The following is a 15,193-nucleotide window of genomic DNA, read 5'->3' as shown; positions in this document are numbered from 1 at the left end:
ATTAAAAAAACTTGTGGGGATAGGGGGTTGGGGTGCTCTATGATATCCTCACCTTAAGTGCCAGAGGAACGTATTCTTGCACTGAACTAAACAAATGAAAACCTTCATAGTTTTTACACTTTTATGTAGGTAAAATATATAAATACACATGTTGCTTATAACAACATTTTCTTAATGTGTTCCAGGTTCCCCACCTTCTGGTTCTGATGTCGACACAAACCAACAAAGTAAGTGTTCTGCATACTTTTCAAAGTCAGTGATTCAGAAAATATTGACTGCTAGTATTTTGCAGCTCATGTATTTTTCCTCAAATCTGTAAATACCACCCAACATCTTTAAACTTCAATTTGTACCCATTGGGGTAGCGTTCATTAATTAAGGATTCCGCGGGTCACCTCTAACGGATTGATGACTTTGATGATAATCATGTGATAGTCTATTTTACATTGTGAGTTTTATGTAATGGAACCTTGGGGTTCTTTTTGAAATGCTGCAAAGTAAAATTCATGGATTTTACTCTATGAATAAATGTTTTGTGGTGCCTTTAAAATCCCATCCGTCATTATAGTTATTTTTAAGGCACAACCAAAAGATATATTTATAGAGTAAAATACATCAATTTTATTGTGCAAAATTTAAAAAAGAACCCGGAGGCTCCGTAACATGAAACACACAATGTAAAATCAAAGATCATATGATTATCATCAAAGTCATCAATCCTCTAGAGGGGACCTGCTGAGTCTCAAATCTGTGAATACCAACCAACGCGGTTCAACTTCAATTTGAACACATTGGGGTAACATTCATCAATTAGGGATCCCGCGGCTCACCTCTAGTTGATTGATAACTGATGATTATCATGTGATATTCTATTTTACATGGTGAGTTTTATAAAATGGAACGTTCAGGTTCTTTTTTAACATTTGCTTAATAAATTTGATATATTTTACTCTATGAATACATCTTTTGCGGTGCCTTAAAAATCTGATCCCTCAATGAGTTATTTGTACTAGTTTAGAAGTAACTTGCTACTTCTAATGTGGTGGGGAGATCAATCACCAATTTGTATCTGTGCTGTGTTACTATAGAACAATGGGATAGAGGTAATATAGGGGGGAATACGGAGCTCCAATCATTATATTTGAAGGCTAATCTTACCTTTAAGTTATAACAGATTGCAGAAGTTCTGAAATACTTGAAGATGTTTTACAACCCATCCAAGCATCCCTAATCATTAGAACTAGGAAAGCCACTTGAGTGAGTGGTGAACCATCTTCAACATTACCAAACAAGTCCAGTTTAACTGCTACTAGCTATATCATAACCTGGACCAGGATGGGGTGGAGGCAGAGGAGGGACCAAACTTACCTCCTGCACTGCGGGGAGGGGGAATGGGGGGCATCAGTGACAGTCGCTGACTCTGCATCGAAGATCTATTTGCTCCTGCTGCAACTAATTTGTAGGTAATCCTAATTATTTTTTTTATTAACCTGTGGAGTTAAAAAAAATACAAACTGTTTAAGTAAAAGTAAAGTAAACAATGTGTGCAACAGCATTTACAACTGCCAGCAGAAATCTACTGATTCTTGCTGGCAGCAGTCCCTGGCCACACACAAACTCCCTTGTGTGGGTAGCCTAAAACTACTTATTTGTATTTGTTTGTTTTTGTATCGTGAAATTCAAAAACTTGTGGGGATAGGGGGTTGGGGTGCACTATGACATCTTCACCTTAAGTGCCAGAGGAACTCACTCCTGCACTGACCTGGACGAATGAAAACCTTCATAGTTTTTACAATTTTAGGTAGGTAAATAATATAAATACACATGGTGCTTATAACAGCATTTTCTTATTGTCTTCCAGACTCCCAGGGTAATAGTTCTAGTTACCCCACAGGCAACCAAGGTAAGTGTTTGGCATACCTTTCAAAGAAAGGGGATTCAGAAAATATTGACTGCTAGTTTTTGGTAGCTCATGTATTTTTTCCTTTAAGTAGGAATCAATACTGTTTTTAAATGTTTTCTTTTTAAAATATGTTTGAATTTGATCAGCTTAGTCCTTGACTGACATCAGGACTGGGAAGGGGGGCGGCTGGGTCTACTTCTGGAATGCAGAGGCTCTGGCACCCCTAGAAATGTTGGAGGTGTTTAAAATGGAGACTTTTCCTTCTTGTGTATGGCAGGTGACAGAGGTGTTGCTACAGGAGTTGCAGTGGTTGCAATCACAACCTGGCCCCAGGCTCCAGGGGCATATGGACCCATGCTCCCCCTGTAAACCAGGATAGGAAGGGCAATGGCATATGGAGGAACCGATCCCCTCTAAATAATAATAAGCCTAAAAAACCTTATTACAGCCATTTCACCACTTTAAGTTTGGAAGTAACCTAAATGTATCAGCCATATAATTTAGTTTTAAGGTGTCACAATTCTAATGCAATAAAGTTATTTTTAAGGCACAACCAAAATATATATTTATAGAGTAAAATACATCAATTTTATTGTGCAAAATTTTAAAAAGAACCCAGAGGTTTCATAACATGAAACACACAATGTAAAATCAAAGACCATATGATTATCTTCAAAGTCATCAATCCACTAGAGGGGACCCACTGAGTCTCAAATCTGTGAATACCAACCAACGCGGTTCAACTTCAATTTGAACACATCGGGGTAGCATTCATTAATTAGGAATTCCACAGGTCACCTCTAACGGAATGATGACTTTGATGATAATCATGTGATAGTCTATTTTACACTGAGAAGGTGGCATGAAATTGGTGGCTGAATTGCCTTACCGCAAATTGGGGCGTGGAGGTCGGGGGGAGGTGAGTCTCCTGCAGACAAATAATATCAGCAGCTATTCGCCTGACCGTGCGAAGCACGGCCAGGCGCTTAACAGAGTTGTTTAATCCCCTCACATTCCAGGACAGAAATCTAGTCAGTGCAGCCATTGTAGTTTAGGAACAGGTAAAATATGCATATTAATAACAATACTATAGTACTGAGTGGCAAGGTGGTAAGTCATTCTGGTAAGGAAAACATGGCCACATGACCTTCGGCCAATGCAAAAGATACGTATCAGGGTGGGGCAGTGCGACATTGGTAGCAGGAATGAGGCAAAGAACATCGTATAATAAACAATTGAGGCAGTCACAGTAGAGGGGGCGGATTCAGGGTGTGATCAAAACATGACAGGTGGAGATATTCCCACAGCAAGGTTGTCCAGTAGATGGAGAGATAGTAGAAGGAAAAATAAAGTCATAGAACCACAGGCCAACATGGCCAAACTTATGTGCCCGTAGGCAAGGTGGGGCCTAAGCCAGATCCATATGGGGGCAACAGTGGAAGTGCACCAAAGCGTTCGAACTTCTCAACAGCTAAAACAAATAGCCCAAGTGGTAGAGTGTGGACTAAGCATCAGCAGCTTCTCCGCCTTGGAATAGGAGCAAACAGGTAGCTATCAGCGATAATTAAATCAGTGTATTACCCGTCCTGTTGAGCGCGGCGTTGGCTGCGGCCATCACGAAGTGAATGTTCCTCTCTGTCCAGCCATTGTGCGGCCGAAGACGGAAGGTCAAAAAAATGAACGGAGCCTAGAGCTTCCACTCTCAGCTTGGAGGGATATAGCATAGCATACTTTATATCCAGAGCTCTGAGACGACGTTTAATGTCTATAAACTTTGCACGTTGCTTTTGTAGCTCAGCAGAGAAGTCAGGGAAACAGGAGATTTTTGCATTATCAATCTTCATGGCTTCAGTTTTGAGCCTGGCATTGCGCAGTATAGCATCCCTATCTTTATAGTGGAGCAGTTTGAACAGAAAGGGTCTTGGAGGGGCCCCCGGTGGCAGAGGCCGGGAAGGCACTCTATGTGCTCTTTCAACTGAAAATAATGGAGTGAAAGCCTCTTTGCCAAAAGCAGTCACCAGCCAGTTTTCAATAAACTCTACAGGGTTCTTTCCTTCAGCTCTTTCAGGCAGACCAACCAGCCTCACGTTATTCCTTCTCATCCTATTCTCTAATTCCTCTAAACGGGATGAGTGTTGAGTAAGGAGATGGTTGTTGTATGTGAGATCCCTTTGCATGGGAGCCATGTCATCCTCTATGGAGCTTATCCTTCCTTCTGCAGCAGAGGTTCTTTCCCTCGATTTTTGTGCATCTTGCCTCAGAAATGATATCTCAGCCTTAACCCCCTTAATGTCAGCAGTCAGGGCAGTTAGGGAGGTGTTGCATGTGGTAATAGCCGCAAAAATGTCCCCGAGTGAGGGCTCACTATCAGAAGCAGGGCTGGGGAGAGACTGCGGCCTAGTGGGGTTGCTGTTAGGTGTACTCACGTCGCTCCACAGGAATTCCGGGCCTCCGCCATCATCCAGAGGGACAGTATCGTCCGCATCGGATGTTCCGCCAGGCATCTCGTTCTGTCTCTCTGGGTGAGCGCCGGGATCTGCAGCCAGTACTCTGGAGAAGAGCCTCTCCGCGCCATCCCTGTGTTTCTTCCTGGCTGTGCGGGGGGCCAGCGCGCCATCTTGGATTGCCATGCTGTCTGCAGCCCCGGCCGCATTTTGCTTCCTAGCCGCCGACATCTTCCTCGGATCTAGGAACGGAAGGCACCGGAGTGATCAGGGCACTGCTCCGCAGCGATCGGGCACCAAGACCAGGCAGGACGGGCGACGTAAAGGATGGATGTCAGGAGATTCGACGGAGAGAGCTGAAAGTGCGTCCGGTTACATCAGCTGCCTGGCCACGCCCCCCGATATCCTCACCTTTAGTGCCAGAGGAACTTATTCTTGCACTTAACTGAACAAATGTAAACCTTCATAGTTTTTACACTTTTATGTAGGTAAAATATATAAATACACATGTTGCTTATAACAACATTTTCTTAATGTGTTCCAGGTTCCCCACCTTCTGGTTCTGATGCCAACACAAACCAAGAAAGTAAGTGTTCTGCATACTTTTCAAAGTCATCAATCCACTAGAGGGGACTCGCTGAGTCTCAAATCTGTGAATACCACCCAACGTGGTTCAACTTCAATTTAAACATTTTGGGGTAACATTCATTAATTAGGGAGTCCGCGGGTCACCTCTAACGGAATGATGACTTTGATGATAATCATGTGATAGTTTTTTTTACATTGTGAGTTTTATGTAATAGAACCTTCAGGTTCTTTTTTAAATTTTGCAAAATAAAATTGATGTATTTTACTCTATGAATAAATCTTTTGCGGTGCCTTAAAAATCCCATCCGTCATTCAGCTTATTCTACTAGTTCTGGAAGAAACTTGCTATTTCTTATGTGGTGGGGAGATCAATCGCCAATTTGTATCTATGCTGTGGTACTATAGAACAATGGGATAGAGGTAATACAGATGGGAATACGGAGCTACAATCATTATACTTGAAGGCTAATCTTGCGATCTTGCCTTTACGTGATAACAGATTGTAGAAGTTCTGAAATACTTGAAGATGTTTTGCAACCCATCCAAGCAGTTCCCTCTTCTCTATTCATTAGAACTTGGAAAGCCACTTGAGTGAGTGGTGAACCATCTTCAGCATTACCAAAAAAGTTCAGTTGAACTGCTACTAGCTATATCATCACCTGGACTTGGATGGGGCGGAGGCAGAGGAGGGACCAAACTTACCTACTGCACTGTGGGGAGGGGGTCATCAGTGACAGCCGCTGGCTCTACATCAAAAATCGATTTGCTCCTGCTGCAACTAATTTGTAGATAATCCTAATTCATTTTTTTATTAATCCATGGAGTTAAAAAAAGTACAAACTGTAAAAGTAAACAATGTGTGCAACAGCATTTACAACTGCCAGCAGAAATCTAATGATTCTTGCTGGCAGCAGTCCCTGGCCAAACACAAACTCCCTTGTGTAGGTAGCCTAAAACTATTTATTTGTATTTGTATGTTTTTGTATCATGAAATAAAAAAAAACGTGTGGGGATAGGGGGTTGGGGTGCTCTATGATATCCTCACCTTAAGTGCCAGAGGAACTTATTCTTGCACTGAACTGAACAAATGAAAACCTTCATAGTTTTTACACTTTTATGTAGGTAAAATATATAAATACACATGTTGCTTATAACAACATTTTCTTAATGTGTTCCAGGTTCCCCACCTTCTGGTTCTGATGCCAACACAAACCAAGAAAGTAAGTGTTCTGCATACTTTTCAAAGTCATCAATCCACTAGAGGGGACCCGCTGAGTCTCACATCTGTGAATACCACCCAACGTGGTTCAACTTCATTTTGAACACATTGGGGTAGCATTCATTAATTAGGGTTTCCGCGGGTCACCTCTAACGGAATGATGACTTTCATGATAATCATGTGATAGTATATTTTACATTGTGATTTTTATGTAATAGAACCTTCGGGTTCTTTTTTTAATTTTGCAAAATACAATTGATGTATTTTACTCTATGAATAAATCTTTTGCGATGCCTTAAAAATCCCATCCGTCATTAAGCTTATTCTACTATTTTTCAAGAAACTTGCTATTTCTTATGTGGTGGGGAGATCAATCGCCAATTTGTATCTATGCTGTGGTACTATAGAACAATGGGATAGAGGTAATACAGATGGGAATACGGAGCTACAATCATTATACTTGAAGGCTAATCTTGCGATCTTGCCTTTACGTGATAACAGATTGTAGAAGTTCTGAAATACTTGAAGATGTTTTGCAACCCATCCAAGCAGTTCCCTCTTCTCTAATCATTAGAACTAGGAAAGCCATTTGAGTGAGTGGTGAACCATCTTCAGCATTACCAAAAAAGTTGAGTTGACCTGCTACTAGCTATATCATCACCTGGACCAGGATGGGGCAGAGGCAGAGGAGGGACCAAACGTACCTACTGCACTGCTGGGAGGGGCAGCGGGGCATCAGTGACAGCCGCTGGCTCTACATCAATCGATTTGCTCCTGCTGCAACTAATTTGTAGATAATCCTATTTCATTTTTCTATTAATCCGTGGAGTTAAAAAAAGTACAAACTGTTTAAGTAAAAGTAAACAATGTGTGCAACAACATTTACAGCTGCCAGCAGAAATCTAATGATTCTTGCTGGCAGCAGTCCCTGGCCAAATACAAACTCCCTTGTGTAAGTAGCCTAAAACTATTTATTTGTATTTGTTTGTTTTTGTATCATGAAATTAAAAAACTTGTGGGGATAGGGGGTTGGGGTGCTCTATGATATCCTCACCTTAAGTGCCAGAGGAACGTATTCTTGCACTGAACTAAACAAATGAAAACCTTCATAGTTTTTACACTTTTATGTAGGTAAGATATATAAATAAACATGTTGCTTATAACAACATTTTCTTAATGTGTTCCAGGTTCCCAGGGTTCTGGTTATGATGTCGACACAAACCAACAAAGTAAGTGTTCTGCATACTTTTCAAAGTCAGTGATTCAGAAAATATTGACTGCTAGTATTTCGCAGCTCATGTATTTTTCCTCAAATCTGTGAATACCACCCAACGTCTTTAAACTTCAATTTGTACCCATTGGGGTAGCGTTCATTAATTAAGGATTCCGCGGGTCACCTCTAATGGATTGATGACTTTGACGATAATCATGTGATAGTCTATTTTACATTTTGAGTTTTATGTAATGGAACCTTCGGGTTCTTTTTTAAATGCTGCAAAGTAAAATTCATGTATTTTACTCTATGAATAAATCTTTTGTGGTGCCTTTAAAATCCCATCCGTCATTATAGTTATTTTTATGGCACAACCAAAAGATATATTTATAGAGTAAAATACATAAATTTTATTGTGCAAAATTTAAAAAAGAACCTGGAGGTTCCATAACATCAAACACACAATGTAAAATCAAAGATCATATGATTATCATCAAAGTCATCAATCCTCTAGAGGGGACCTGCTGAGTCTCAAATCTGTGCATACCAACCAACGCGGTTCAACTTCAATTTGAACACATTGGGGTAACATTCATCAATTGGGGATCCCGTGGCTCACCTCTAGTGGATTGAAAACTGATGATTATCATGTGATATTCTATTTTACATGGTGAGTTTTATAAAATGGAACGTTCAGGTTCTTTTTTAACATTCGCTTAATAAATTTGATATATTTTAATCTATGAATACATCTTTTGCGGTGCCTTAAAAATCTGATCCCTCAATGAGTTATTTGTACTAGTTTAGAAGTAACTTGCTACTTCTAATGTGGTGGGGAGATCAATCGCCAATTTGTATCTGTGCTGTGTTACTATAGAACAATGGGATAGAGGTAATATAGGCGGGAATACGGAGCTCCAATCATTATATTTGAAGGCTAATCTTACCTTTAAGTTATAACAGATTGCAGAAGTTCTGAAATTACTTGAAGATGTTTTACAACCCATCCAAGCAGTTCCCTAATCATTAGAACTAGGAAAGCTACTTGAGTGAGTGGTGAACCAGCTTCAACATTACCAAACAAGTCCAGTTTAACTGCTACTAGCTATATCATAACCTGGACCAGGATGGGGTGGAGGCAGAGGAGGGACCAAACTTACCTCCTGCACTGCGGGGAGGGGGAATGGGGGGCATCATTGACAGGCGCCGGCTCTGCATCGAAGATCTATTTGCTCCTGCTGCAACTAATTTGTAGGTAATCCTAATTATTTTTTTTATTAACCTGTGGAGTTAAAAAAAGTACAAACTGTTTAAGTAAAAGTAAAGTAAACAATGTGTGCAACAGCATTTACAACTGCCAGCAGAAATCTACTGATTCTTGCTGGCAGCAGTCCCTGGCCACACACAAACTCCCTTGTGTGGGTAGCCTAAAACTACTTATTTGTATTTGTTTGTTTTTGTATTGTGAAATAAAAAAACTTGTGGGGATAGGGGGTTGGGGTGCACTATGACATCTTCACCTTAAGTGCCAGAGGAACTCACTCCTGCACTGACCTGGACGAATGAAAACCTTCATAGTTTTTACACTTTTTGGTAGGTAAATAATATAAATACACATGTTGCTTATAACAGCATTTTCTTATTGTCTTCCAGACTCCCAGGGTAATAGTTCTAGTTACCCCACAGGCAACCAAGGTAAGTGTTTGGCATACCTTTCAAAGCCAGTGATTCAGAAAATATTGACTGCTAGTTTTTGGTAGCTCATGTATTTTTTCCTTTAAGTAGGAATCAATACTGTTTTTACATTTTTTCTTTTTAAAATATGTTTGAATTTGATGAGCTTAGTCCTTGACTGACATCAGGACTGGGAAGGGGGGCGGCTGGGTCTACTTCTGGAATGCAGAGGCTCTGGCACCCCTAGAAATGTTGGAGGTGTTTAAAATGGAGACTTTTCCTTCTTGTGTATGGCAGGTGACAGGGGTGTTGCTACAGGAGTTGCAGTGGTTGCAATCACAACCTGGCCCCAGGCTCCAGGGGCATATGGACCCATGCTCCCCCTGTAAACCAGGATAGGAAGGGCAATGGCATATGGAGGAACCGATCCCCTCTAAATAATAATAAGCCTAAAAAACCTTATTACAGCCATTTCACCACTTTAAGTTTGGAAGTAACCTAAATGTATCAGCCATGCAATTTAGTTTTTAAGGTGTCACAATTCTAATGCAATAAAGTTATTTTTAAGGCACAACTAAAAGATATATTTATAGAGTAAAATACATCAATTTTATTGTGCAAGATTTAAAAAAGAACCCAGAGGTTTCATAACATGAAACACACAATGTAAAATCAAAGACCATATGATTATTTTCAAAGTCATCAATCCACTAGAAGGGACCCGCTGAGTCTCAAATCTGTGAATATCAACCAACAAGGTTCAACTTCAATTTGAACACATTGGGGTAACATTCATCAATTAGGGATCCCGCGGTTCACCTCTAGTGGATTGATGACTGATGATAATCATGTGATATTCTATTTTACATGATGAGTTTTATGTAATGGAACGTTCGGGTTCTTTTTTAACATTTGCAGAATAAATTTGATGTATTTTACTCTATGAATAAATCTTTTGCGGTGCCTTAAAAATCCGATCCCTCATTGAGTTATTTGTACTAGTTTAGAAGTAACTTGCTACTTCTAATGTGGTGGGGAGATCAATCGCCAATTTGTATCTGTGCTGTGTTACTATAGAACAATGGCATATAGGTAATTTAAGCGGGAATACTGAGCTCCAATCATTATACTTGAAGGCTAATCTTGCGATCTTACCTTTAAGTTATAACAGATTGCAGAAGTTCTGAAATACTTGAAGATGTTTTACAACCCATCTAAACAGTTCCCTAATCATTAGAACTTGGAAAGCCACTTGAATGAGTGGTGAACCGTCTTTAACATTACCGAACAAGTCCAGTTGAACTGCTACTAGCTATATCATAACCTGGACCAGGATGAGGCGGAGGCAGAGGAGGGACCAAACTTGCCTACTGCACTGCGGGGAGGGGGAATGGGGGGCATCAGTGACAGGCGCTGGCTCTGCATCAAAGATCAATTTGCTCCTGCTGCAACTAATTTGTAGATAATCCTAATTCACTTTTTTATTAACTCGTGGAGTTAAAAAAAGTACAAACTGTTTAAGTAAAAGTAAAGTAAACATTGTGTGCAACAGCATTTACAACTGCCAGCAGAAATCTACTGATTCTTGCTGGCAGCAGTCCCTGGCCACACACAAACTCCCTTGTATAGGAAGCCTAAAACAACGTATTTGTATTTGTTTGTTTTTGTATCGTAAAATGAAAAACCTTGTGGGGATAGGGGGTTTGGCTGCACTATGACATCTTCACCTTAAGTGCCAGAGGAACTTATTCTTGCACTGAACTGAACAAATGAAAACCTTCATAGTTTTTACACTTTTATGTAGGTAAAATATATAAATACACATGTTGCTTATAACAACATTTTCTTAATGTGTTCCAGGTTCCCCACCTTCTGGTTCTGATGCCAACACAAACCAAGAAAGTAAGTGTTCTGCATACTTTTCAAAGTCATCAATCCACTAGAGGGGACCCGCTGAGTCTCACATCTGTGAATACCACCCAACGTGGTTCAACTTCAATTTGAACACATTGGGGTAGCATTCATTAATTAGGGATTCCGCGGGTCACCTCTAACGGAATGATGACTTTCATGATAATCATGTGATAGTATATTTTACATTGTGATTTTTATGTAATAGAACCTTCGGGTTCTTTTTTAAATTTTGCAAAATACGATTGATGTATTTTACTCTATAAATAAATCTTTTGCGATGCCTTAAAAATCCCATCCGTCATTAAGCTTATTCTACTATTTTTCAAGAAACTTGTTATTTCTTATGTGGTGGGGAGATCAATCGCCAATTTGTATCTATGCTGTGGTACTATAGAACAATGGGATAGAGGTAATACAGATGGGAATACGGAGCTACAATCATTATACTTGAAGGCTAATCTTGCGATCTTGCCTTTACGTGATAACAGATTGTAGAAGTTCTGAAATACTTGAAGATGTTTTGCAACCCATCCAAGCAGTTCCCTCTTCTCTAATCATTATAACTAGGAAAGCCACTTGAGTGAGTGGTGAACCATCTTCAGCATTACCAAAAAAGTTGAGTTGACCTGCTACTAGCTATATCATCACCTGGACCAGGATGGGGCAGAGGCAGAGGAGGGACCAAACGTACCTACTGCACTGCTGGGAGGGGCAGCGGGGCATCAGTGACAGCCGCTGGCTCTACATCAATCGATTTGCTCCTGCTGCAACTAATTTGTAGATAATCCTATTTCATTTTTCTATTAATCCGTGGAGTTAAAAAAAGTACAAACTGTTTAAGTAAAAGTAAACAATGTGTGCAACAACATTTACAGCTGCCAGCAGAAATCTAATGATTCTTGCTGGCAGCAGTCCCTGGCCAAATACAAACTCCCTTGTGTAGGTAGCCTAAAACTATTTATTTGTATTTGTTTGTTTTTGTATCATGAAATTAAAAAACTTGTGGGGATAGGGGGTTGGGGTGCTCTATGATATCCTCACCTTAAGTGCCAGAGGAACGTATTCTTGCACTGAACTAAACAAATGAAAACCTTCATAGTTTTTACACTTTTATGTAGGTAAGATATATAAATAAACATGTTGCTTATAACAACATTTTCTTAATGTGTTCCAGGTTCCCAGGGTTCTGGTTATGATGTCGACACAAACCAACAAAGTAAGTGTTCTGCATACTTTTCAAAGTCAGTGATTCAGAAAATATTGACTGCTAGTATTTCGCAGCTCATGTATTTTTCCTCAAATCTGTGAATACCACCCAACGTCTTTAAACTTCAATTTGTACCCATTGGGGTAGCGTTCATTAATTAAGGATTCCGCGGGTCACCTCTAATGGATTGATGACTTTGACGATAATCATGTGATAGTCTATTTTACATTTTGAGTTTTATGTAATGGAACCTTCGGGTTCTTTTTTAAATGCTGCAAAGTAAAATTCATGTATTTTACTCTATGAATAAATCTTTTGTGGTGCCTTTAAAATCCCATCCGTCATTATAGTTATTTTTATGGCACAACCAAAAGATATATTTATAGAGTAAAATACATCAATTTTATTGTGCAAAATTTAAAAAAGAACCCGGAGGTTCCATAACATCAAACACACAATGTAAAATCAAAGATCATATGATTATCATCAAAGTCATCAATCCTCTAGAGGGGACCTGCTGAGTCTCAAATCTGTGCATACCAACCAACGCGGTTCAACTTCAATTTGAACACATTGGGGTAACATTCATCAATTGGGGATCCCGTGGCTCACCTCTAGTGGATTGATAACTGATGATTATCATGTGATATTCTATTTTACATGGTGAGTTTTATAAAATGGAACGTTCAGGTTCTTTTTTAACATTCGCTTAATAAATTTGATATATTTTACTCTATGAATACATCTTTTGCGGTGCCTTAAAAATCTGATCCCTCAATGAGTTATTTGTACTAGTTTAGAAGTAACTTGCTACTTCTAATGTGGTGGGGAGATCAATCGCCAATTTGAATCTGTGCTGTGTTACTATAGAACAATGGGATAGAGGTAATGTAGGCGGGAATACGGAGCTCCAATCATTATATTTGAAGGCTAATCTTACCTTTTAAGTTATAAAAGATTGCAGAAGTTCTGAAATACTTGAAGATGTTTTACAACCCATCCAAGCAGTTCCCTAATCATTAGAACTAGGAAAGCCACTTGAGTGAGTGGTGAACCATCTTCAACATTACCAAACAAGTCCAGTTTAACTGCTACTAGCTATATCATAACCTGGACCAGGATGGGGTGGAGGCAGAGGAGGGACCAAACTTACCTCCTGCACTGCGGGGAGGGGGAATGGGGGGCATCAGTGACAGGCGCCGGCTCTGCATCGAAGATCTATTTGCTCCTGCTGCAACTAATTTGTAGGTAATCCTAATTATTTTTTTTATTAACCTGTGGAGTTAAAAAAAGTACAAACTGTTTAAGTAAAAGTAAAGTAAACAATGTGTGCAACAGCATTTACAACTGCCAGCAGAAATCTACTGATTCTTGCTGGCAGCAGTCCCTGGCCACACACAAACTCCCTAGTGTGGGTAGCCTAAAACTACTTATTTGTATTTGTTTGTTTTTGTATTGTGAAATTAAAAAACTTGTGGGGATAGGGGGTTGGGGTGCACTATGACATCTTCACCTTAAGTGCCAGAGGAACTCACTCCTGCACTGACCTGGACGAATGAAAACCTTCATAGTTTTTACACTTTTATGTAGGTAAATAATATAAATACACATGTTGCTTATAACAGCATTTTCTTATTGTCTTCCAGACTCCCAGGGTAATAGTTCTAGTTACCCCACAGGCAACCAAGGTAAGTGTTTGGCATACCTTTCAAAGCCAGTGATTCAGAAAATATTGACTGCTAGTTTTTGGTAGCTCATGTATTTGTTCCTTTAAGTAGGAATCAAGACTGTTTTTACATTTTTTCTCTTTAAAATATGTTTGAATTTGATCAGCTTAGTCCTTGACTGACATCAGGACTGGGAAGGGGGGCGGCTGGGTCTACTTCTGGAATGCAGAGGCTCTGGCACCCCTAGAAATGTTGGAGGTGTTTAAAATGGAGACTTTTCCTTCTTGTGTATGGCAGGTGACAGGGGTGTTGCTACAGGACTTGCAGTGGTTGCAATCACAACCTGGCCCCAGGCTCCAGGGGCATATGGACCCATGCTCCCCCTGTAAACCAGGATAGGAAGGGCAATGGCATATGGAGGAACCGATCCCCTCTAAATAATATTAAGCCTAAAAAACCTAATTACAGCCATTTAACCACTTTAAGTTTGGAAGTAACCTAAATGTATCAACCATGCAATTTAGTTTTTAAGGTGTCACAATTCTAATGCAATAAAGTTATTTTTAAGGCACAACTAAAAGATATATTTATAGAGTAAAATACATCAATTTTATTGTGCAAAATTTAAAAAAGAACTCAGAGGTTTCATAACATGAAACACACAATGTAAAATCAAAGACCATATGATTATCTTCAAAGTCATCAATCCACTAGAGGGGACCCGCTGAGTCTCAAATCTGTGAATATCAACCAACGCGGTTCAACTTCAATTTGAACACATTGGGGTAACATTCATCAATTAGGGATCCCGCGGTTCACCTCTAGTGGATTGATGACTGATGATAATCATGTGATATTCTATTTTACATGATGAGTTTTATGTAATGGAACGTTCGGGTTCTTTTTTAACATTTGCAGAATAAATTTGATGTATTTTACTCTATGAATAAATCTTTTGCGGTGCCTTAAAAATCCCATCCCTCATTGAGTTATTTGTACTAGTTTAGAAGTAACTTGCTACTTCTAATGTGGTGGGGAGATCAATCGCCAATTTGTATCTGTGCTGTGTTACTATAGAACAATGGGATATAGGTAATTTAAGCGGGAATACGAAGCTCCAATCATTATACTTGAAGGCTAATATTGCGATCTTACCTTTAAGTTATAACAGATTGCAGAAGTTCTGAAATACTTGAAGATGTTTTACAACCCATCTGAACAGTTCCCTAATCATTAGAACTTGGAAAGCCACTTGAATGAGTGGTGAACCGCCTTTAACATTACCGAACAAGTCCAGTTGAACTGCTACTAGCTATATCATAACCTGCACCAGGATGAGGCGGAGGCAGAGGAGGGACCAAACT

At 39.6% G+C, this 15,193-nt stretch overlaps 1 protein-coding gene across 1 annotated transcript in view; it reads left to right on the top strand.

Annotated features, from left to right (window-relative positions):
- LOC120935607 (hornerin-like) overlaps positions 1-15,193 on the top strand; it is a 332,059-nt gene that overhangs the window by 249,583 nt on the left and 67,283 nt on the right. The window contains exons 54-62 of the mRNA XM_040347655.1: positions 186-227; positions 1,862-1,903; positions 4,892-4,933; positions 6,114-6,155; positions 7,342-7,383; positions 9,021-9,062; positions 10,902-10,943; positions 12,130-12,171; positions 13,809-13,850. Of these exons, the coding sequence (XP_040203589.1) occupies positions 186-227; positions 1,862-1,903; positions 4,892-4,933; positions 6,114-6,155; positions 7,342-7,383; positions 9,021-9,062; positions 10,902-10,943; positions 12,130-12,171; positions 13,809-13,850 (378 nt within the window). The remainder of the gene's footprint in view (positions 1-185; positions 228-1,861; positions 1,904-4,891; positions 4,934-6,113; positions 6,156-7,341; positions 7,384-9,020; positions 9,063-10,901; positions 10,944-12,129; positions 12,172-13,808; positions 13,851-15,193) is intronic.

Source organism: Rana temporaria, chromosome 4, assembly GCF_905171775.1.
Source record: "Rana temporaria chromosome 4, aRanTem1.1, whole genome shotgun sequence".
Classification (NCBI taxonomy): domain Eukaryota; kingdom Metazoa; phylum Chordata; class Amphibia; order Anura; family Ranidae; genus Rana; species Rana temporaria.
This window is presented reverse-complemented; position numbering and strand designations above follow the sequence as displayed.